At 45.6% G+C, this 24,601-nt stretch overlaps 1 protein-coding gene across 1 annotated transcript in view; it reads right to left on the bottom strand.

Moving 5' to 3' along the window:
• The window catches only part of TET3 (tet methylcytosine dioxygenase 3), a 110,094-nt gene that overhangs the window by 63,422 nt on the left and 22,071 nt on the right, over positions 1 to 24,601 (bottom strand). The window contains exon 2 of the mRNA XM_053401462.1: positions 10,664 to 10,720. Within this exon, the coding sequence (XP_053257437.1) occupies positions 10,664 to 10,720 (57 nt within the window). The remainder of the gene's footprint in view (positions 1 to 10,663; positions 10,721 to 24,601) is intronic.

The following is a 24,601-nucleotide window of genomic DNA, read 5'->3' as shown; positions in this document are numbered from 1 at the left end:
TTCATCTGTGGGACAGGAACAGTCCAAACCCAGGAATCAGAGACAGTAACCAGAAGCAGACTATCACAGATGACTGAAGAAGATACTGGGGAAAATTCATAGGTTTCATAAAACTTTTCTTATCTCTGGTATAACTTGGCATTCCAACCTTTATTTAAAAAAGAAAAACTCCAGGTTTGCTCTGGACTTCTTCGTTTCCAGCAAATTAGCCTGTTTCTCCACGGAAATATGCTAGTGACCTACCACATAGGGTTGCTGAGAGGATACATATGAAGAAGAGTTTGGATTTGATATCCCGCCCTTTCACTCCCTTTAAGGAGTCTCAAAGCGGCTAACATTCTCCTTTCCCTTCCTCCCCCACAACAAACACTCTGTGAGGTGAGTGGGGCTGAGAGACTTCAGAGAAGTGTGACTGGCCCAAGGTCACCCAGCAGCTGCATGTGGAGGAGCGGGGACGCGAACCCAGTTCACCAGATTACGAGTCCACTGCTCTTAACCACTACACCACGCTGGCTCTCATATGAGATAAGGAAATGCTACTGTCCAACAGAGTTGCACAGGACAATGAACTATGTGTACTTAAAAATATGAAAACCAAAATCCTATACCAGGAAATTAGCTGAGATTCCTTCATTGCAGGGGGTTAGACTAGATGACCCTTTGGATTCCTTCCAACCCCACAATTATATGAAATGCAGGATTCTGCGACCTGGAACAGCTTTGTAAATTAACGTTAATATATATGTCTTGTTCTGCATAGTTTATCCTGATCTACTTGCAATGAGAAAAACCTGGAGAGTCTGCACCAGGCACTAACAGTACAACTCCCCACCCCCATCGCTGCTGCACACCACACACACACACACACACACACCCAGGTAGCTTCCGACATCCCACCACGTATGGTCCACAAACTTGGTTCAGAAGACGTGCTTTGCAATTTGTGGGGGTTTTTTAAGAAGGGGGTGGGACTGAGGTTTTCAAGAAGCCATTTTCTGTGCTCAGTATTAATATCATACTCCCTTCTGGGCCAGAGCTGCAGCACCCACAAAGCCCTGATTATAAAAGTACATACTGTACGTACACATATTAAACAGGCCTTGTGGTCTAGCTCCAGGAGACAAGAAGATGCATCTCTCATCTTTCTCTCTCTCTCTTTCTTTCTTTCTTTCTTTCTTTCTTTCTTTCTTTCTCTCTCTCTCCTCCCCGCCCCAACTTGTTTCACTTATATTTGTCCTTGATGAGAAACTCTGATAGTTGGCCCTTCAGAGATTATTACTTGTTTGCTGCAGTGTACATAGCTTGCTCTGAGCTGGATTGCACGAAGGGATGGTTCCTGAAGAATTAAAGGTCTTTTGCAACTTAAAACAAGCCTTTGATCTTTTGAGCACACGCCCACCGCCTCTCCTCCTAACAGCAGCAACTGGACTTATAAGAGCAGTTTATGTCTTTTTGGCTTCCAGCATCTCTGCTTCATCCTGCACCACCTCCTTGTCTTTGTGTGGCACTTCACACCAGAGCAGCTTTCCCCAGCCTAGTGTCCCAGCTGATGTTGTTGGACTCCAACTCCCATCATCCCCAGTCAGCATGGTCAATGATCAGGGATCATAGGAGTTGTAGTTTCAGTAGGAGAGGATCTATAGCTCAGTGCAGAAATCCTGTTAAATGGGTCTCAGGAGACAATGGCTGCAAAAGGACCCAACCTGGACCTTCAGAGCCATTATCAGAGAGGGAAACCTGGGCTGTACTGACCGATGGTCCAACTAGGTAAGGCAGCTAGATCTATAACCATGCCACCAGCTCAGTTTGTGACATTGCAACACAACAAGTATTTTTAGGAGTCAAAGATGAATGAGCAGGAGGACACTGTCTGAGTCTAAATTATTGCTGCCTCCACACATCAGCAAAGCAATCACAATTAAGACCCTCTCCTGACAGCAAAGTGGAGGAGTCACCTTCGCCTCCTATCTCACTCATTAAGCTAAATTGCATGGGAGTCAAGTATCCACAAAGTGGGATGCAAGGAAGACTGCCAGCGGCAAAGAGACATTCCTTTGCTTTTCTTGCCCCTCTGACACCCACGCAGCTCAGCCAGAGACCACAGCCTTCATCAACATCTGAAAATCCCTTACAGCATTAAAAAACAGACATTGGAGGCTCAAGGTGTTCAGTCCTGTGGAACCAGCAATTTTCAGCAACACCCTTACACTGCCCCACTTTGTGTTTTGCTTCCTGACAACTGCAAATAAACAACTGAAAATAATTTGTCAAACATATATAAATTTAGAAAAATTTCTCCTGGACTGACCCAATTACACAAGCAACCTAAACAGTTGCTCGGGGCAATTATATATTTTAGGAGCACAAGCAAAACCTCTGAAAGTTCCAGAACCTCTTGCTACATCCCAGAAAATGCTTGGCTCATAACAGGCACCCAACTCTTGGATCATGAGCAGCATAATCTTGGCTTAGCGCAAGACACTGCACCGAGTATTATGGTCCCCTTTCACGAGAGCATTGGAAAAAACAGTCTAACATGCAATGTTGCAAGTATGGGGCTATAAATATGCACTGAGCTACAGAAAGGGAACAGGTCTCAGAAAGGGGTCTTTTAATCCAGACCCAACAGAGAAGGGTCGTAACTCAGTGGTAGAGCATCTGCTGTGCATGCAAAAGGTCCAGATTCAATCCCCAACATCTCTAGGTAGGGAAACCCGGGACAATCGCTGCCAGTCAGTGCTCAACGTTCTGACTCAGAAGAAGGAAGATTCTTGTTCTTGGTGGTGGAAGTTTCAGAAGAAGGAAACACATCTGGATCACCACACGTGGTGGCAGGCACAGAAGAAATTGGAACCCAACTGAAAAAGTTTAACCCAAGCATAGGGCTGGACAATATATTGATATTGATCATCCAATACTTGTTTCTAGACCACATCATGATAACTGTTTGAAAATAACTGATGTGGCAATACATCACAGCGTGTGCATGCATGCAATGTGTGTTTGCCTGGAAGCAGCTGACAGAAAGCAGGGTTTTGTGAAGCCACTGCCAATGCTGGGTCGCTGAGATGCCACAAAGTAAGTAGCCCTGTGTCATTCCAGCCTCCTTCCTCCCTTGCTCCCTTCTGTTTGTGTGTCCTTGACTTACCCAAATGCCTGATCTTCAAGCCCTGCAACTGCCCAATCTCCATGCTCCTTTGCCCACCAACACACCTGATCTCTCCCCCCCCCGACATACACACCTGTGCAGTCTCCAAAGGCTGCTCCTTCACACACTCACCACCTGCACCACTCTTTCACCCCACCTAACCCCCCATGGCTGCTCCTTCGCCTGATGATGATGACAATTATTTATTGAATTCATATACGGCCCTATACCCAGAGGTCTCAGGGCAGTTGATCTTCCCACCCCACCCCACATAGCTCAATGTTTCAGACATCATTATATATCAGTAAATTGCAATAGTGATATATCGTTGTGTTGGAGACCAGATATTGCCCAGCCCTACCCAAGCAATTAGAAATCAACATACATGGAATCTCAAAGTCATTGTATTTAAACATCAATTACCAGTACTCTATTGATCAGGACTATTTCATGCACTTACTATGAATCATAGGATCATAGGACAATAGAAGTGTAGAACAGCTTTTGCCGTCAGAAAGTTCCTTCTAACGTTTAGTTCAGGTTTCCTCAAACTCGGCCCTTCAGATGTTTTTGGCCTGCAACTCCCATGATCCCTAGCTAGCAGGACCAGTGGCCAGGGATATTAATATTAATAATAATAATAATAATAATAATAATTTATTATTTATACCCTGCCTATCTGGCTGGGTTTCCCCAGCCACTGGGCGGCTTCCAACAAAATATTAAAATACAATAGTCTATTAAAGATGAAAAGCCTCCCTAAACAGTGCTGCCTTCAGGTGTCTTCTAAAAGTCTGGTAGTTGTTTTTCTCTTTGACATCTGGTGGGAGGGCGTTCCACAGGGCGGGTCCCACTACCGAGAAGGCCCTCTGCCTGGTTTCTCGTAACTTGGCTTCTCGCAGGGAGGGAACCGCCAGAAGGCCCTCGGAGCTGGACCTCAGTGTCTGGGCAGAACGATGGGGGTGGAGACGCTCCTTCAGGTATACTGGACCGAGGCCGTTTAGGGCTTTAAAGGTCAGCACCAACACTTTGAATTGTGCTCAGAAACATACTGGGATGATGGGAATTGTAGTCTCAAAACATCTGGAGGGCCATGTTTGAGGAACCCTGGTTTAGTTTAAATCTCCTTTCTTACCATTTGACTCCGTTGGCTCAGGCCCTACCCTCTTGAGGAGGAGAAAACAAGATTGCTGCACGTTCCATAAAACAGACCTTTAGATATGTGAAGATAGCTATCATATATTCTCTCAGTCTCCTCTTTACCAGGCTAAACATGCCCAACTCTCTCAACTGTTCCTCCTAAGTTTCCAGACCCTTGATTATATTGGTCTCCCTCGTCTGCACACATTCCAGTTTGTCAATATCCTTCTAGAACTGTGATGCCCAGAACTGAGCATAAGACTGCATAGGAGAGCTATATTTTTCAGGTTATAACTGCATGCTTTACTGAACAATTGCAGATGGTCATTATAATGTTTGAGACTAATATAGCAATATTTTACACAAATTGCACTGCTATGCTTGCACTGAGCTTCTTGAAGAAGGGAGCCTTACACTGTATATATCTCCAAGCACAAGGTAGCTATGTGTCAAAGTAATTTCAGGTTTTAACTGCAACAGTTCATGAATGTCTTTCAATGTTTTGGACTCACTCCTGCTGCAAAAAGGGAGGGGTACTTGTTGCTTCCACGGGACAATGTAAGAGGTATAGGTAAAGGGACCCCTGACCATTAGGTCCAGTCGTGACCGACTCTGGGGTTGTGGCGCTCATCTCGCTTTATTGGCCGAGGGAGCTGGCGTACAGCTTCCGGGTCATGTGGCCAGCATGACTAAGCTGCTTCTGGCGAACCAGAGCAGCACACAGAAACACTGTTTACCTTCCCGCCAGAGTGGTACCTATTTATCTACTTGCACTTTGACGTGCTTTTGAACTGCTAGGTTGGCAGGAGCAGGGACCGAGCAACGGGAGCTCACCCCGTCACGGGGATTCGAACCGCCGACCTTCTGATCGGCAAGTCCTAGGCTCTGTGGTTTAACCCACAGCGCCACCTGCGTAAGAGAAGCAGAAGCAAATGAGCCACCAGGAAGAATGGAAAATTCTCCCATTCCAAATTTCACCTCATCCATATATTCATCAACTAACTCTACTACCCACCAGCCTATGATGTGGGGGTAAAGAGCTTGGCCTGCCCACCAGGGCTTTTTTAACGGTGACTGAGACTATACTGAATGAGTTTCACTTTGGACTTTTGAAATGCACTCTAAAAATGCTAAGTGGTATTACTGTCAATAGGTTTCAGCTAACTTTGAAAGGCCGCAGTCAAACATGCTAGAGTAAGATATAGGATACTTCATTTTTTTAAAAAAAAAGTTCAGAGGAATAGACAAACTTTGAATCCCACCCCACGCACATTAATTATACAAAGCGAAGCTCAGAATGCACAAAGGGAGCATTCTAAGGTCCTGCCACACATGGATGGAATTTCTCAGTACTACTCAGTGCTATTTTTCTAGAAAAAGAGGGCCCGGAACTCACCATGAACATGGTCTTTATTCTCTTATAATAGCAAAGGAGCCCACCTGACAGGTGCCAGAACTGAGCTCCAGTGAGTTCCGGCTGAAAAAAGGGCTGGCACTGCTACTATACTTAAGAGGTGCTGCTTCTGAGTGATGGGCAGGAGACAGGAGGAGGAAAGGGGAATGCCTTCAACTCTGCTGTGTTCCAAGCTGCCACAAGCTAACAGGAATCACAATTCTCCATTTCTTAGCTTTTCCTACCATACAAAGATCTTTGTGTTTCCAGAATTCTTTCCATTAGCCTCCCTCCCAACCCCCCACATATATGGATGTAATCTGAAAACACAGAATAACAATCAGATAATAAAATTTTACAGTGGCAAAGAAACACTCAAAATCCACAATAGGGATGTTGAGTTTAATAAGGACCAATTAAAATATCACACAATTGTGAGCAAACCCTTGAGTTATTCAGCACTTCTCAACAGGCAAGATGCTATAAAACGGAGAAAGGAGAGAGAAAAGCTGAGAGTGTTATATGACATGCATGAGAGGGATCCTGAAACCACAAGGAAATGGTAGTCTACCACCTGAAGATGGGAGTTAACTTTGGATGTGCTCCACCCACTAGGCAATGTTCCTGAACGTAGTTCCTATCTGATTTTCTCCATAGCATAGCAGCTAAAAACTAATATCCAGAATTGCTAATATGAAGACAACTACACTGCCCTTTCCTTTTTTTCACTCTGCCTTCCAAGGGAACCCAATTAGGGTGATGAGGGCCTGAACTAGACCTGAGTAAAAACTGTAATTTATATACTCTAAAAAATGAGAAAACATAACAGCACTAGGTTGTTTCTTACAATCTGCCTCACACCTTGAGCACCTGATTCAATAACATCTGCAAAACTCCCCTGGCATTCTAAGTTCAACACCACTCACAGCTTCTCCCCCCCCCCCCAAATCATCATCATCATTATTAAATTTATATAGCACCCTATACCTGGAGGTGATTCACAGAACAAAATCAAAATATAAAACCACAAAATATATAATCAAAATAAAAACCACCCAATAGAATGCCCCCCCAAAAAAAGAACTACATTTTAAAAGGGCATAGGATGTCAATCAAATCAACCAAAGACCTGGTTAAAAAAGGAACGTTTCTGCCTGGCGCCTAAAGGTGTATGATGAAGGCGCCAGGCGAACTTCCATGAGGAGAGCATTCCACAGACGGGGAGCCACTGCAGAGAAGGCCCCGCCTCATGTTGGCTTCCTGTTTTGTTTAACATCCTAACTGATGAAGAGTTCTGAGTAAGCTGAATATTTGCTTGCTATTCTGCAAGGTTTTAATTGGTTCTAAAGGGCAGTGCCTTACTGTAGATTCTGGACCTGTTAGAAGTGTTGGGGTACCAAACTGGAAGGCTTTATAGATTAGAACAGCACTTGAATTGTGCCAGGAAATATACAGCAGTCAGTTGTTATATGATCGGACTACTTTCTTCTTTTAAAATTACTATTTTAAAACAAATTGTTGCACAGTACAAAATATAGGATACAGTAACAAAAGCAACAGATCCATAACATAACAGTGTGCATCAGTTGCTCAAAGAAGTGAGTCACGACCGAAGGGTCACATGCAGATACAAAGACCAGTTTGAGAATCATCTGTAGGAACAATTTAATCAAGAAGGAGAGTCTAGGTAATAGGTCCAGCCGAAAGTTCTTTTGAGTAGTTGGGAGTCTTATTTGCTCCAGCAGGCCTGGAACAGATTCATGAGAATCTCCTAATGAAACTACCTATGGAGGGGCCTCAACAGGCTGGTAAGAGGAGCACTATCGGAGGAAGAGGAGTGCGGGGGGAGTGCACCGCCCCCGGCAGCGCGATCCCAGTGGGGTGCCATTGCGGCTGCCCCCCTGCCCACGCTGGGCACCACGCTCCCAGGACGTGCACCAGCACCGCCAGTGCCTGCCAGAACATGAAGCTCCGCCACTGAAGAGGAGTTCAAGAGCAAGCTGGAGTAGCAGCAGCAGGACAATCTGCAGAGCAGGTGTGCTTGTTCTCCATCTGGCCCTGCTCTTGAAGGTGAGGAGGACACTAGAGGAACACTGCCAGCAGAGGGGCAATGTCCTTTTCCTTGTGGGAATCAGTGTTTCTGGCAATCTCAAAAGGGGTGGCAAAGGGGAGTTCACCCCCGGGGGGGTGTCAAAAGGACTACTCCATGGACATCTTTCTTGAAAGGTTCCCTCCTCTCTCCCTTTTTCAGATGTTGCAGTTCCAAGGAAAATCTGCTGTCTGAGAAGCTGGTGGTCCCACTTGGCAGGAGCCCGGTTATGTGCCTCCAAGAGAGAATATGGATTTCCAGAGGGCCCTGCGAGCTATTCCGGCAGATAATGCTGGCTCTCCAGTTGAAGTCCTGGTTGAAACGTGGAATGCAGAAGAGCTGAGCAGCAGCTGGCACAATTGCTCCTGAGAAGGCTTCCTTGTCTGGCAAAGCTCAGAAAGCTCTTTGGTCTCCCCCAGATCTGAGAGTGATAAACCAGGCTGGGAGACAGATTGAGCTCAGGTGGGGGGGGGGAATTCCCAGTGAAGACAACCGAACATTGGTATGTGTTCATGTTTCATGCCCATTCAGTAGCAATGGAGGTGATAGAAAAACCCTCTTTTCCACCTCTACTGCATCCTCTTTATGCCATCCAGCTTGAACTTTTCCAGGTAGTTTGGAGCTCAAAGGAAGATGAATATTGCCCACTGTACCATATCTGTAAGATATTTTGAGGATAAAGCTGCTTGCATGTACTAGGGTTGGATCCCACTATTATAGCAAGTGTGAGGTCTAGAGAAGTATCTCCTCTCTGGTTTTACTTGAATGAATTTCTGCTGGTGAAGCCCAAGGACAAAGTGCAATTCTTGTTCATGCAATTACTTGTGTATTGCATCCTTGTGTCTTGTGGCTCATTAAAATCCAGCCAGGAGGTGATGGCTCAATGTCTCCTTGTGGGAGGGAGAGGTCCTAGGTTACCTAAAAGAGGCAGTGACACCCTCTCTGGACCTGGAAGACTTTAATAACTTTAGGACACAGGTAAGTTCTCCCTTCCTTGAACCAGCCAATTTTCTGGAGCTATTTCAATTGGGGTAGAGGCCTTGTTCTGGCATAGAGACTGCTTTGGCCACCTTGTACCAGGAGAGGGGCAGGGGAATCTGACCCTGTTGGTTCTCCTTGATCTGTCAGCAGTTTTCCATACCACCATTATATCCTTCAGCAGAGACTACAAAATTTGGGAGGGTGGACACTGCTTTCCACTGGTCCCCCTCCTACTTGAATGGGTAGCTCCAGCTGGTAGTGCTGAGGGGATATTGCTCAGCCCCACCAATTCCCCAGTATGATATTCCCCATGTTATTTAACATCTGCATTAAACCATTGAGTGGGGTCATCAAGAGGCTTGGAATGTTCTGTCATCAGTGCACAGACAACACACAGCTATATTTTACCTTTTCATCCTCAGCAAATGAGGTGACTACATTTTTTCTTACGTTACTGGTCAACAAAGAGCAATATAAGAACAGAACCATCACCACCTCCCCAAAGTGCCCCAGGACACGTGGTTGCAGAGTACTCTGATGTTAGTGCCCATTACATGTCAGAACAGATTATAGCTTAGTTATACCAACCAACACTTTTGCAGTGTAAAGGAGGCTCCAGCATGTCTTCTTTAGTAAAGGTTCACCAATCCACTAAAAATGTGTCCTTTTGTTTCAAACCCCTCACTAATTATAATTTTTTAGTCAGATATTTTTCACAAGTGCTAACTGGCAGACTTCCTTATACCATGTGGTTGCCATTCCCTCCAGAAATTTCCAGTATCTTCAGAATACCAGCCTAGCCACTGGCAATAAGTGGCCAATGAATATTGTTTCATAAGAAAATATTAAGTAAGTCCTGGGAATTTAGCCATACGGTTTAGTTTCTAACCTTTGCATATTTAAATTGTAAGACACCTTGAGCCTTTCTCTAGAATAAAGTGTCTAGGAAATTTAATAGACCAAACTCAAGGGGGACCTGCGTGTGTAGTGTAAGGACAGCCTGGGAAAGGACAAAACCTTGGATAACAGGAAATAGAGAAATGCAACCCACATATCACCAGCGGTTGGTAGGATGGCAACTATTGCCAAATCTTTAGATGGTTGTGCGACCTTCTATCAGACCAGTCAGAAAAGTCAGCCTCTCCAACTCACTTTCCCCTCCCTCTCATATCTACCAAGAACACCCAACCGCCACAAGCTGCAATGCTGAGCTTGGTGTTTCATCATCACCATAACTGCCTCCTCTTAGGGATTTTCCCACAAGCAGCTCTCAGATCTGGAGCAGCCCATGAGACCAGATTCTGTTGGGGGCACATGGAAAATAAGCTCTTCAGTTGTCAGCATACCAGGAGGCAGAAACTGGCCTTGTTCTGAACAAGCACATGATCAAACTGCTCACCTGCTTTCCCCCTTTTTGATACCTCCCCAAAATTAGGAGAGGGAAAGTTCCTGTTTTGCACCATCGCTACCAAGCGGTCACTTCAAGCCACATCACAGAAAGGTTAAGACAGTCACCATGGTTACATCAGGATGATGTCACACCTGTTTCAAAGAGTCTCGTCTCCTTTGATAATTTTATGAGCTCATACAGAGATCTGGGGAACAGGGAGAGAGAGAAATCATGGCTTGCCTGTCATAAACCTGGGGCACCTTTTGGATGTTCTTTGGACGCAAAGGAACTCCAAAGGAACTCCAAGAAAACCAACACATACACACCAACTGTGGATGAGAAGCAAGCCTCAGAAACTGACAACCAGGAGGTGTGTGTGTGTGTGTGTGTGTGTGTGTGTGTGTGTGATTTAGTGCAATATTACACACACACACACACACACACACACAGTTGGCCGTACTTCCACTTTCCAATCCCTCTTCAGTGCTTTTGTCTTTTTAAAAGTATACAAAGAAACAGTACCTCCACCGCTGGCTTTCGATCCCATGTGCTGGTGTCTTTATTGTCCTTTACTTCCACCTGCAGAGGAATTTTTAAAAAATAGAAAGAAAGAAAGAAAACAACAACTATCAAAACTAAATTTCAGAAAGCAGCTGAAGCAAAACAACAACAACGAGGTATCCAGCAAGATGCAAGAGAGCTTTAATTTGCCAGGCCTGTGGTGGGCTATTTAAATGTTCATCCTCCATTTACAATAATCCTCTCAGAAGGAGGAGGAGGAGGAGGAAGGGATGGTGCGGGAGGCTAGCATTTATTTTCTTAAAGGTCTTTGAACATAAACATAAGAAAGGAATCCATTTGTTACCTCGCCCCAAACCTTCCTTCTGCAGCTTCCCCCTCTGCTGGCCCGCTTCCCTTTGCTGCCTCCCAGCCAGCTCGCCTCCCCCCCAAAAGCCAGCCTTCCTTCAGCCCCAGCGAGCTCCTCCATCGCTACCAAGCAGCCATCTTGCCTCATTCTCCTTGAAGCGGCGGTACAGACACCCTGGTGCAGTCAGGGGCTTTTCTCCTGCCAGACGCTAGAGTCATTATCATACTGCCGAGCTCCCAGCCCTCTCCCCCCCCTCCCCACCAAACAAGCAGGGTGGACGTGACATGCATGCCCAGGCTTCCGCCTGCCTGCCTGCCTGCCTGCCTGCCTCACAGGAGGAGGGGCAGAGCGAGGGGAGGGGTGGGGAAAACCCAACCCTCCCAGCAGCCGGAGCAGCCGGAGCAGGAGGGCGGTGGGGGTGGGCAGGGCTTTGCAGCTGCCTCCCCAGAGCTCTCACCTGCCTCACAGAGGCAGCAGTCCAAAGCAAGGAGAAGGACGAGGAGGGTCACCCAGAGCTGTCACCACTGCTCTACTGACCCAGTGCCACTCCGGCCAAGATCTGTCCAGCAGGGATGGAGCTGGGACTCTGCTACTTCCCCTGCATGGACACATTACTGAGGGAAGCAGCTCTCAGAGGAGGAAGTCCAGAGCAAGGATGAGGCCATTCACTCACGTGGGCCGATTCTCGCGGAGGAGGAACTGCGCCTGCCAGGGCCAGTTTGGCAGGGAGTAAGGCAGGCATCTCCAAGAATGCCATGAACGCCTGGCAAGGGCACCACGGCCACGTGTGGCTCTGCACCAAACAAATAACGCTGTGCATTCCCCACCACCACCACAGTTTTTAATATTACAACAGTACGAAAATTTTAATAACAGATTGAAAAATGCACCCACAAACAAACCACATAGAAAGAAAAAAATTGAAAAGATATAAAGTTCAAAGACTTAGTTAGCAATAATTGTTCCTATTAGAACTCTTTAGGAACCATGCAATGCATGTAATCATGAGAAACAGTGTGGTGTAGTGGTTAGAGTGCTGGACTGGAACCTGGGAGATCAGGATTCAAATCCACACCCGAAACATTACAAAGCCACCCTTTGACTGGGGAAGCAATGTATTTCCCCCCTCCCCCGGCCACAGTGTTCAACATATGGTTTCCAATTTTATTGCTGGTTTTTCTTTTCTTTTGCTCACAAATAACATGTCATAGATTTTGCCATCACAGCAAAGATCCCAAACCTTTTCTAGCAATGTTCTGCATTTTTTAGTGTTCAGAGAGATTCAGCTTCCTGGTCAGGCAGGTCACCCTTTATATTCCCCACACTGCAGGTCTGTATTTCATGTATCAATTCTCCTTTTGTGGAACCCCTCACTCTAACGCAATCATTTTCTTATCAGCAGATTCAGATAAAAGGAAGCACTCTGCTGCCATAAAAGCATGGTTGCTAGGTTCTTTCACAACTATGCTTTCAGATGCTTTTCTTTTTTATTATTTTTACATTTATATCTCACCTTTCCTCCAAGGGGCTCAAGGTGGTGTGCATGGTCCTTCCCATTTTATTCTAACAACAGCCCTGAGGCAGGTTAGGCTGAGAGCCAGAGATTGGTCCAAGGTCACCCAACAAGCGGAGCAGGGATTTAAACCCTGGTAAAAATGCAAGATGCAATCCGTCTAACGAAGAGAAGACCTAGCCAGTTTAGGTGGCTTTTAAGGGGGGGGGGCGGTAGAAAACTTCATGGAGAGGGCTATCCAGGATTATCAGCCATGACAGCCTTTATATGCACAGTCTCCAACCTAGTGCCTTCCTGATGTTTTGTACTACAACTCCTATTAGTTCCAACATCCTACAGCTCCGTTGTTTGAAGCTGACAACATCTGGAGGGCTGCTGACTGGGGATGGCTGCCTGAGACAGAGACGGTACATCTGGGAATGCCAGATGCTGGATGAAAACGAACAACAGGGGAAGACCTCTTTGGGCCCACTTGTGAGTCACTGACCAGCCATTGCTGTAATCCAAATGCTGAACTAGGTGGAAGTTGGGTCCAATTCAGCAGGGCTCTTCAGTTCGCAACAGATTTTTTCCCCTGACAGGTAGGCTTTCTAATAGGCAACTCCTCACATCCAACTCGAAACTGAGCAATCCAACAAAGCTTTTGCTGCTCAAGAGTCTGCTGAAAGTATAAGATTATAAACTTGATCTAGGTAGCAGGGTGTGTGGAATGTGAGTCTTCATAGTATCATAGAATCACAGAATTGTAGAGTTGGAAGGAATCCCAAGGGTCATCTAGTCCAACCCCCTGCAATGCATGAACCTTTTGCCCAATGTGAGGCTTGAACCTATGGCCCTGGGATTAAGAGTCCATGCTCTACTGACTAAGCAATCCCAGGATAAAAGGCTATGTTTCCTTAGGCATGTCATACTCAGGCTGATGGATCACAGTTTGCAGGCAATGTTTGCAGGACTAAGATCATTCCTCTCAGAATGGTCTTTGTTGTCTCATTCAAACAAGAAAAAAGGTGTGTCCCTCATTGCAACAGAGGGCCCTACAGGGACAAGGGTGACACCCAGCTCCCAAACGCATTTTCACAATCAACCTTCATAGCTTATTCCTCATGCACAGGAACATCTCAGACAGCCAAGCACATTCATGCAGACATGCAAAATACATGGAAATGTGCTCTTAAAGAGAAAGCTGCGTGCCCAGTCACATTCTGCTCTACAAGATCTGCACAGACTTGTCCCATCACCTGTAGAAATCCGTCCCAGATTGAAATCAGCTGCCTACATGAAAAGAATTCACTCTACCACAATCCAGCACATTTCTGGAACCAGCAGGTGCAAGTAAACTGGTTGCCAGACCTGTTTGTGCATGCCAGAGGCTGAATGCTCCTCATGACTACAGGTGGCGTGCAAGGGGGTGGCGAGCCTTTTCGGCTGGAGGCCCGCATTTCCCGTCAGCCAACCCTGCAAGGCTTGCATGCCAGCAGTGGGTGTGGCCAAAGCAAAAGTGGGCAGGGCCAGCCCATACCTGAGCCCGCATGCAAGCAAGCAAGCACACACTACACACTCCCAATCCCAGTTGATAAAGCTGCCTCCCGGAAAGAAGAGGGAAGCCACTGTGAGCCTCTGAGGGAAGAGACATCAGTGATGCTGAAAACACCGGAGATCAGAGTGTGCTGGAAACGCTGCCAAATGAAATGTCCGAAGCCAAAGAAGGCTGAGGAGCCCCAGCAACCAAGAGGTCATGAGCCTGCCTGATGCCCTGCACTCCTGTCCACTGCTCTCTGCATGCCCAACAAAAGAAGAATGCCTCCTGCCAGCTAAGATAATATGGGTAAAGCCGATTGATTTGCATAATGCATACAAATTGCATAGTTCAGGTTTTCTTTTTTCCTTTTTCCTTTGTGATTAAATGAAGCACAGCCCTGTCAACATGAACAACTATAAGTTACTATTGCAAGGCATTGGAGTCTTATAAAGGAAGGAGAAATATTGACACATGGGGTAAAAAAACCCACACACAACATAATTGGGTGCCATTGAACCTGGGTCCAAAACAATTGCAGAATGCTACTTAGGGCAGTCAAGCTCACAGAAAAAGTTAACTGGCCCACTTCTGCTTCCATATTCCAAGCAGACCCAGACATCACAGGGTCTTCAAAGTCCTGCACACTCTGGGGACCTGCCCACGCCTCCTTCCACCCTGTAAGAGGTGGGTAGGGCTTCCCCCTACAGCTGTGTCCAACTTTGGAACATCCATAAGCTCAATGCAGCTGCCTCTAAGCAGGAGAGGAGATGGAGGCTCTGCTCCTCACCCTGGCTATAGATCTTCCATCATGACATCCCTTCCAGAGGGGTTGTGGAAGACTGGGCAGCATTTGTGGTTGCCACCATTTTATCTTCACAACAACCTTGTGAGGCAGGTTGGGATGAGAGGGATCATGAAGCCAAGTGCCATCAGGATTTCAATCAGGGCCTCCCCAGGCCTGATCCAAAACTCTTAATCACAGAACATAGTGATTCTTTGTTAGCCATCTAAGCCTCTAAGGCCAAAAAGCAAGAGAAGAGAATTCAGGAAGCACCTCTATCTACTTGTGTGGAAGGAGCAAAAACTTCCTCCAGGCAAAGGACACATTTGCAAGGCTGTTCAAGAGCAATTGTCACCAGCAGGAAAGCCAGCAGGTATTAAGCTGGTCAATGAGGAACCCTATAGCTTTCACACTCCTCTGCCATCCTTAGCCTCTCCTTTTTCAGCCTGGTGTCCTGCAAATGTTTTGGAATATAGTCACAGCAACACCACACATTTAAAGCACTCTTACCAGCCATGGAGATTCTTTGGAAATGTAGTTTGTTGGGGATGTCAGAGCTCTGTGAGGTCAGCACCTTTAACCAACAGTATGGCAGTATGGGACGCGGGTGGCGCTGTGGGTAAAACCTCAGTGCCTAGGACTTGCCGATCGTATGGTTGGCGGTTCGAATCCCCGTGGCGGGGTGAGCTCCCATTGTTCGGTCCCAGCTCCTGCCCACCTAGCAGTTCGAAAGCACCCTTAAGTGCAAGTAGATAAATAGGTACCGCTTTATAGCGGGAAGGTAAACGGCGTTTCTGTGTGCTGCGCTGGTGCAGGCTCACCAGAGCAGCTTCGTCACGCTGGCCACGTGACCCGGAAGTGTCTTCGGACAGCGCTGGCTCCCGGCCTCTTGAGTGAGATGAGCGCACAACCCTAGAGTCGGTCACGACTGGCCCATACGGGCAGGGGTACCTTTACCTTTACCTTTATGGCATAATGGTTAGAGGGTTGGACTAAGACCTGGGAGACCAGGGTTCAAATCCCCACTTGGCCACAAAGTTCACTGAGTGATGCCCCTCACTCTCAGCCAACCCACCTCACAGGGTTGTTGTGGGGGAGGAAGAGAACCATGTAAGCCACCTTGATCTGCATGGAGGAAAAGATGGCATATAAATGCAACAAATAAATAAATTAGAAGAAGCCATGACTATTATGGTGTTTTAAGAGTGTTTTAAATATATGGTATGGATATGACCACATAACTTTCATCAGTCTCAGTGAGCACAGCTCTTGTAGTCAGAAACATCTGGAAGGCAACAGGTTAGGAAAGGCTGCCTTAACTTGATTCAAGTTGCCTTCCACTGACAGAGATAATGTGAAGCACTTAACACTCAATTGCTAAGAGAAAGTGTGAATATTACTATTACTCTAAAAGTGAACTTAACCACTAGTGGAAAGTTCCCAGTGCAATTATAGCTCTCCTATCTGGGGTGAAATATTGGGGAAATGATTCAAAACTAGCTTAAGAACAATTTTTCACTGGAGAGAGACTTCAACTGCAACCAGTATCTTTGCATTGCAGGGGTTTGGACCAAAAGACCCTTTGAGTCTCTCCCGACTCTGCAATTCTATGATCTCAATCAGTTGCTGTCTCTGCAATGAACTGGGTAGGTTTCAAAACCACGCAAACAACCAAACTTTAGAGCAACTGGACCCACCAAAAGCAAAGAACTCAGCACTAATGGCTCATACATCCTGTTCAAGACATGGGCTTTACCACTGACCCAACTGCCATCACCTGAAAAGTAATGAAGTCACTTTGGGGCTGAGTGGCTGCTTAGTCATTAACCAGCACCTCAATGTGGACAGCAGCTGATGTTTAAATGAGAAAGTCTAGCTGCAGTAAAAAGGGAAAGGCTGTGGGGAGAGGACAGGTTTTCATGGGTCAGTGACTACTTGCTTCTTGCAGTGAAGATCCCCCACTGTGATCTTTTGTAATAAATAAAAGCCATGGTCATTCACCTTTTCCCCTCTAATCAATAGTGACCTCTAGAACAAAACAGGCGGGGGCGGGGAGAGACCCATTCCTCTTTTCTTTTGCAGAGGTCCGTGGCCCCTGCCTGCCTCTAACACACAAGCAGCTGAAAATCACCCCTATTCGCTACAGAAACACTGTATGTCTCCGCCCCTTGCATTTAAACAACACCCGTGACAGCCCCACTGAAAGAGCTCTGCTAAAACCCACCCTCTATAGCCCCAAAGTCCGGCAGAAGAAAAAACACAGAGCAAGCACTGTGATGATAAAATGATAGAAGTGACTTTTTGAGTTACACAGAACTCTTCTGCAGGCATGGACTAAAGAACAACAAATACATAAATCACAGCTGTTACTAGTGTGTCAAGGCTGGCGTTTAACCCAACAGTTTTAAGACTAAGGAGCAGATATAACCAGAAGGATACACAGTCACTCCAAAAGAGAGAGCAACAATTTTGGAACAAAGTTGGCGTTCTGTTACAATTTCATCCAACTCATGGTGATGCATATGGCTACCGTGAGAGCCCTGATGGATCAAAACCATGCTCCAGCCAGTCTAGCATCTACCATTTCCCACAGTGGCCAACCGGGTGCCCTAATAGGAACTCCACAAGCAGGGTGGAGGCTCTGCTCTGCCCCCCAGTCAGAAGCAGCAATGCTTCTGAATACCCACTGCAGACCCTCCCAAAGTCCCTGCTTTCCAGGGACAGACCCGGATTTGCAGAAGCCAACCTGGTTTCTGATTGGATCCCAGAATGTCCCACTTTTCCTTAGGATGTCCCTATTTTCATTGGATAAATGTTGGAGGGTATGGAATTATCTGACCCCCTGAGCCAAGGAGATAAGTAACTATACAACCTTTAGGAGACATCTGAAGGCAGCCCCATATATAGGGAAGCTTTTTTAAATGTTTAATGTTTTATTCTGTTTTTATATACATTGGAGGGATGCGGGTGGCGCTGTGGGTTAAACCACAGAGCCTAGGGCTTGCCCATCGGAAGGTCGGCAGTTCGAATCCCCGCAACAGGGTGAGCTCCCGTTGCTCAGTCCCTGCTCCTGCCAACCTAGCCGTTTGAAAGCACGTCAAAGTGCAAGTAGATAAATAGGTACTGCTTCGGTGGGAAGGTAAACGGCATTTCCGTGCGCTGCTCTGGTTTGCCAGAAGCGGCTTAGTCATGCTGGCCACATGACCCGGAAGCTGTACGCCGGCTCCCTCGGCCAATAAAGCGAGATGAGAGCGGAATACTTATCGTGAAGTATTGGAAGACACAAGATCTACCCACCTTGGAAGAATGGCAGATGAAGGTGATTGACTACATGGCACTGGCAGAAATGACTGGCAGAATTCGAGACCAGGGGAGAGAGACAGCAGAAGAAGATTGGAAGAAATTTAAGGACTATCTTAAGAAACATTGCAAAATTAATGAATGTTAGTATGACGCTGGTTTAGAATATATGTGGTTTTCAGCTGTAACGGATAAGCAAAAAGAAAAGAAAGCTAAAAATTTAAATGAAATTCAGGGAAAGGATTTGCTGAATTAATAAATTAAAATCTGGAATACAGAAAGGGGAGGTATGAGGAAGTCGGGGAAGTAAGTTATAAGAAAATAAGGGTTAGAAAGTATACTCGTTTTTTTTGTTTTTTCTTGTTTTTTCTTTGTTTTTGTCTGTTTCTATTTTTGTATTAATGTATTTTTTGTTCTGTTATGTCTTTATATAACTTTTGAAACTTAATAAAAAGCTTTTAAAAAATAAATAAATAAAGCGAGATGAGAGCGCAACCCCAGAGTCGGCCACCACTGGACCTAATGGTCAGGGGTCCCTTTTACCTTTAGATACATTGGAAGCTACCCAAAGGAGCTAGGGCAACCCAATCAGATGGACAGGGCATTATTATTATTATTATTATTATTATTATTATTATTATTATTAAATAGGACATCCCTGTTTTCATCGGAGAAATGTTGGAGGGTATGCAGTTGCTGGGATCCCCAGGAAGGAAGAGGTCCTGTTGTGCTCAGGTTCTGTTTGCAGGCTTCCCGCGGGCATCTGATTGGGCACTCTAAGAACAGGATGCTGGACTATATGAGCCATTAGTCAGATCCATCAGGCTCTTCTGTGGTCCAACATTCTGGGTCTCTCATTGCTGGGATCTAATAAAACACTTATAGAGAGAGCAGAAGACACATGATTCTTGTCATGATATTTGCAGAGCTGGAGATAAATCATTTCTGGTCAATACTGAACAAGCTACACAGCAATCAGAGGGTTTGCTAATGCGGCTCCTTGGAGCAAGGTTAGTCAACATGGTGCCCTCCAGATGCTGTTGGACCTGCAGCCAGCATGCTCAATGGTCAGGGATCATGGGAGATACAATCCAACATCTAGGAGGCATTTGGCTAATCCTGGCTTAGGAAATGTGTGAGAACAGGATTGGCAGTGCACTTCTTTTTTAAAAAAAACAACAACTACAACAACTAAAAACAATCCACTCCAAAAATAGTACTTTCACTATTGTCGAGATGCATCACATCAAGATTTGGGGACCAAATGATCAAAAATCAAATCAAATATCTTTAATACGGTCAATGACCAGAAAGCAATTTATAAAAAATATGACATTATAAGTAGTATTGTGCTACAAATAACAGTGGAAATATGGCCAATTCACAGAATTGGTGCTTATATTTATGACCAGGTTTCGACTTTTAAGGTTTTAAGAATTCAATTCAAATGTCACTACTGTTTATTATCGTTCCTTCGATGTTTACAATTTGAACTCCGTTGCTGAGATCATTGCTCGGGGGACCAGATGATCAGTCAGATCTATTCCAGATTTATGAAACACCTCTCACACACACAGAAGTTCAGATGCAAGTTATTCTTCATTTGTTTATATAATGGCAGTGTACAACAAGGCAATTAGACACAGAAATGAAAGGAAATTTCTACAAGCCACAATCACTACCTATCAATTTTTTGCAAAGATGGACCCAACTTATTTTCACATTCCTTATGCAGCTGGCAAACTCACACGTAACCCTGTAAACTGACTGGCATGAAACCACCCAGCCACCACACTAATATGAGTTTGCCAGATAAAAAGCAATTTTAGACAATTTGAAAACATCATGCACTGTCGGCATGGTAACACAGCTCGCACTTTTCCAACTCCAGCATCACTCTCAAAACAGCCAGGGACGTCAGTGATGCAGTAAGAAGGGGAGAGGTGGGTGGTGAATCTCTGCAGAACTCTCTTGGCTTCAGAGAGAGATGTGGAAGTAACAGAAAGCCTTGCAAGGATCTGTAGGGATAATACTGCTACTCCTGGGCAGTTGCAGAGAACTGCTTTTTGAAAGTGAGCATTTTCTGTGCACTGTTTGAAGAGTAAAGTACAGGTGAAAACAGCAGCACTTTGACAAGGATGCCCAGGTCCTCGAATGAGCAGCCACAAAAGGCAACTGAAAGCTGGGCTTTGTAGTAAACTGCTGTTGTCTATTTATAAAGCCACACTAAGGTCACATTTGTATTTTATTATTTGCTGAAGAGCAGGATAAAAATGCTTTTAACTGACTAAATAAATAATCTAGCACTCTGTTTCCAACACTGGCCAGCCAGATGCATCATGGGAAGCTCACAAGGAGGACATGAAGGGAATGGGCTGTCTGACGGGAATCTGACATCTCAGTCAGTAGAGAATGGTACAGTGGTATCTCGGGATGCAAATGGGATCCGTTCCGGAGCCCCGTTCGCATCCTGAACAGAACATAAGATGCGATGGCGTGTCTGCGCGTGTGCAGGTCGCGTTTTGCGGATTCCGCGCATGCGTGTGACGTCATTTTGAGTGTCTGCACATGCACGAGTGGCGAAACCTGGAAGTAACGCGCTCTGTTACTTCCGGGTTGCCGCAGAGCGCAACCCGAAAGCGCTCAACCTGAAGCACATTCAACCCGAGGTAAGACTGTACTCTTAATCTCAGAGTCATGGGTTCAAGCCTCACATTGGGCAAAAATATTTCTGCATTGCAGGGGGTTAGACTAGATGACCCTCATGGTCCCTTCCCACTCTACAGTTCTATGATTCTATTATTCTATTATGCTAGAAGCAATGCTTTTGGGGGTTCCAGCTTATCCTTCAAACTGGAGTACAAGGGGCTTGATGCCCAGGGACCCATGGGTGCATTGTTACTTTTTAAACATAAAGAATTTTCAGAAAGGTGAGTCAGATGGCAATATTGATATTTCATAGAATCATAGAGTTGGAAGAGACCACAAGGGCCATCGAGTCCAACCCCCTGCCAAGCAGGAAACACCATCAGAGCACTCCTGACATAAGGTTGTCAAGCCTCTGCTTAAAGACCTCCAAAGGAGGAGACTCCACCACACTCCTTGGCAGCAAATTCCACTGTCCAACAGCTCTTACTGTCAGGAAGTTCTTCCTAATGTTTAGGTGGAATCTTCTTTCCTGCAGTTTGGATCCATTGCTCCGTGTCCGCTTCTCTGGAGCAGCAGAAAACAACCTTTCTCCCTCCTCTATGTGACATCCTTTTATATATTTGAACATGGCTATCATATCACCCCTTAACCTCCTCTTCTCCAGGCTAAACATGCCCAGCTCCCTTAGCCGTTCCTCATAAGGCATCGTTTCCAGGCCTTTGACCATTTTGGTTGCCCTCCTCTGGACACGTTCCAGTTTGTCAGTGTCCTTCTTGAACTGTGGTGCCCAGAACTGGACACAGTACTCCAGGTGAGGTCTGACCAGAGCAGAATACAGTGGCACTATTACTTCCCTTGATCTAGATGCTATACTCCTATTGATGCAGCCCAGAATTGCATTGGCTTTTTTAGCTGCCGCGTCACACTGTTGGCTCATGTCAAGTTTGTGGTCAACCAAGACTCCTAGATCCTTTTCACATGTACTGCTCTCAAGCCAGGTGTCACCCATCTTGTATTTGTGCCTCTCATTTTTTTTGCCCAAGTGCAATACTTTACATTTCTCCCTGTTAAAATTCATCTTGTTTGTTTTGGCCCAGTTCTCTAATCTGTCAAGGTCGTTTTGAAGTGTGATCCTGTCCTCTGGGGTGTTAGCCACCCCTCCCAGTTTGGTGTCATCTGCAAATTTGATCAGGATGCCCTTGAGTCCATCATCCAAGTCATTGATAAAGATGTTGAATAAGACCGGGCCCAAGACAGAACCCTGTGGCACCCCACTAGTCACTCTTCTCCAGGATGAAGAGGAACCATTGATGAGCACCCTTTGGGTTCGGTCAGTCAGCCAGTTACAAATCCACTGAGTGGTAGCATAGTCAAGACCGCATTTTACCAGCTTCTTTACAAGAATATCATAGGGCACCTTGTCAAATGCCTTGCTGAAATCAAGGTAGGCTACATCCACTGCGTTCCCTTCATCTACCAGGCTTGTAATTCTGTCAAAAAATGAGATCAGGTTAGTCTGACATGACTTATTTTTCAGAAATCCATGCTGACTATTGGTGATCACAGCATTCCTTTCTAGGTGCTCACAGACTGTTTGCTTAATGATCTGCTCCAGAATCTTCCCTGGTATTGATGTCAGACTGACTGGGCGGTAATTATTTGGGTCCTCTCTTTTCCCCTTTTTGAAAATAGGGACAACATTTGCCCTCCTCCAGTCTGCCCGGACTTCGCCTGTTTTCCAGGAATTCTCAAAGATGACTGCCAGTGGTTCTGAAATCACATCTGCCAGTTCTTTTAATACTCTTGGATGCAGTTCATCTGGCCCTGGAGACTTGAATACATCTAGACTAGCCAAGTATTCTTGTACTATCTCCTTAGTTATTCTGGGCTGTGTTTCCTCTGCTGAATCCTTTGCTCCAAATTCTTCAGGTCGGGCATTGTTTTCTTTATCGGAGAAGACTGAGGCAAAGAAGGCATTGAGGAGTTCAGCCCTTTCTGTGTCCCCTGTTTGCATTTCACCATCTTCTCCTCTGAGTGACCCCACTGTTTCTTTGTTCTTCCTTTTGCTACGAACATACCCATAAAAGCCTTTTTTGTTGCTTTTAACCTCTCTAGCAAGCCTGAGTTCATTCTGTGCTTTAGCTTTTCTGACTTTGTGTCTACACATGCTGGCTATTTGTTTGAATTCCTCTTTGGTGGTTTCCCCCCTTTTCCATTTTTTGTACACATCCTTTTTTAATCTTAACTCAGTTAAAAGTTCTTTAGATAGCCACCCTGGCTTCTTTAGGCACCTTCCATGTTTCTGTCTCATTGGTATTGCCTGAAGTTGTGCTTTTACTATCTCCCTCTTAACAAACTCCCAGCCATCATGAACTCCCTTTCCTTTTAGTATTACTGTCCATGGGATCTCACCCAGCACTTCCCTAAGTTTTATGAAGTCGGCTTTCTTAAAGTCGAGAAACTGAGTCTTAGTATGCTTGGCTGCTCCTTTCCCCTGTATAGTAAACTTCAGAAGAGCATGATCACTCATGCCTAATGATCCTTCCACTTCTACCCCACTAACCAGGTCATCAACATTGGTTAGGACCAGATCTAAAATGGCTGTTCCTCTTGTTGCTTCTCCCACTTTCTGGACAATGAAGTTGTCTGCAAGGCCAGTGAGGAATCTGTTTGACCTTATGCTCTTGGCTGAGTTTGACATCCAACAAATATCCGGGTAATTGAAGTCCCCCATTACTACTATCTCCCTTCCTTTTGCATGCTTGGCCATCTGTTCCAGGAAGGCATCATCTATGTCCTCCGTTTGGCTTGGGGATCTATAGTAAACTCCCACAATGAGGTCACTGTTATTCTTCTCTCCCTTAATTTTGACCCAAATGCTCTCACTTTGGCTTTGAGGTTCTAAATCTTGGATCTCTTCACAGGTATACACATCCCTGACATATAACGCCACTCCTCCTCCTTTCTTGTCTGGTCTGTTTCTCTGAAATAGATTGTATCCCTCCATTATTACATTCCAATCGTGGGACTTATCCCACCAGGTTTCAGTGATGCCTATTATGTCATATTTAGTTTGCTGTACCAAGAGCTCAAGCTCATCTTGTTTATTTCCCATGCTTTGCGCATTAGTGTACAGACATTGAAGTCCATTAATCATTCCCCCGTGTCTCTTATTTAAGGACTTTTTCCTCTCACCACTAGGTCTGTGTGCTGTTTGCTCCATTCGGTCTATGACATTTGGATGATCATCTTCATCAATTGATAGACTCCTACCTTCAGGAGCACTGTCTCCCTCCCCCACATTAGTCAGTTTAAAGCCCTCCTGATGAGGTTTCTGAGATTTTTTGCAAAAACATTCCTCCCAACCGTTGTGAGGTGCAGCCCATCGCTTGCCAGAAGTCCATCTTCAAGAAACTGCATTCCGTGATCTAAGAATCCAAACCGTTCCTGTTTACACCATTTGCGAAGCCAGTTGTTCACTTCCACTATTTTTCCCTCTCTCCCTGGGCCACGTCGTTCAACTGGGAGGACAGATGAGATGACAATTTGTGTATTTAATTGCTTCAATTTTCTGCCCAGAGCCTCGTAATCTCTTTTGATCTTCTGGAGGCTATTGCTTGCAGTGTCATTGGTTCCCACATGAACCAAGAGGAAGGGGTATTTGTCAGTGGGTTTTATGATTCCTTGCAGTCGTTCAGTTACATCTTGGATCTTAGCCCCGGGGAGACAGCACACTTCCCGAGACATCTTGTCAGGCCCACAGATCACTGCTTCTGTTCCCCTCAGTAGGGAATCCCCTATCACCACTACACGCCTCCTCTTAGGTCTGG

This window comes from Podarcis raffonei, chromosome 8 (assembly GCF_027172205.1).
Source record: "Podarcis raffonei isolate rPodRaf1 chromosome 8, rPodRaf1.pri, whole genome shotgun sequence".
NCBI lineage: Eukaryota > Metazoa > Chordata > Lepidosauria > Squamata > Lacertidae > Podarcis > Podarcis raffonei.
This window is presented reverse-complemented; position numbering and strand designations above follow the sequence as displayed.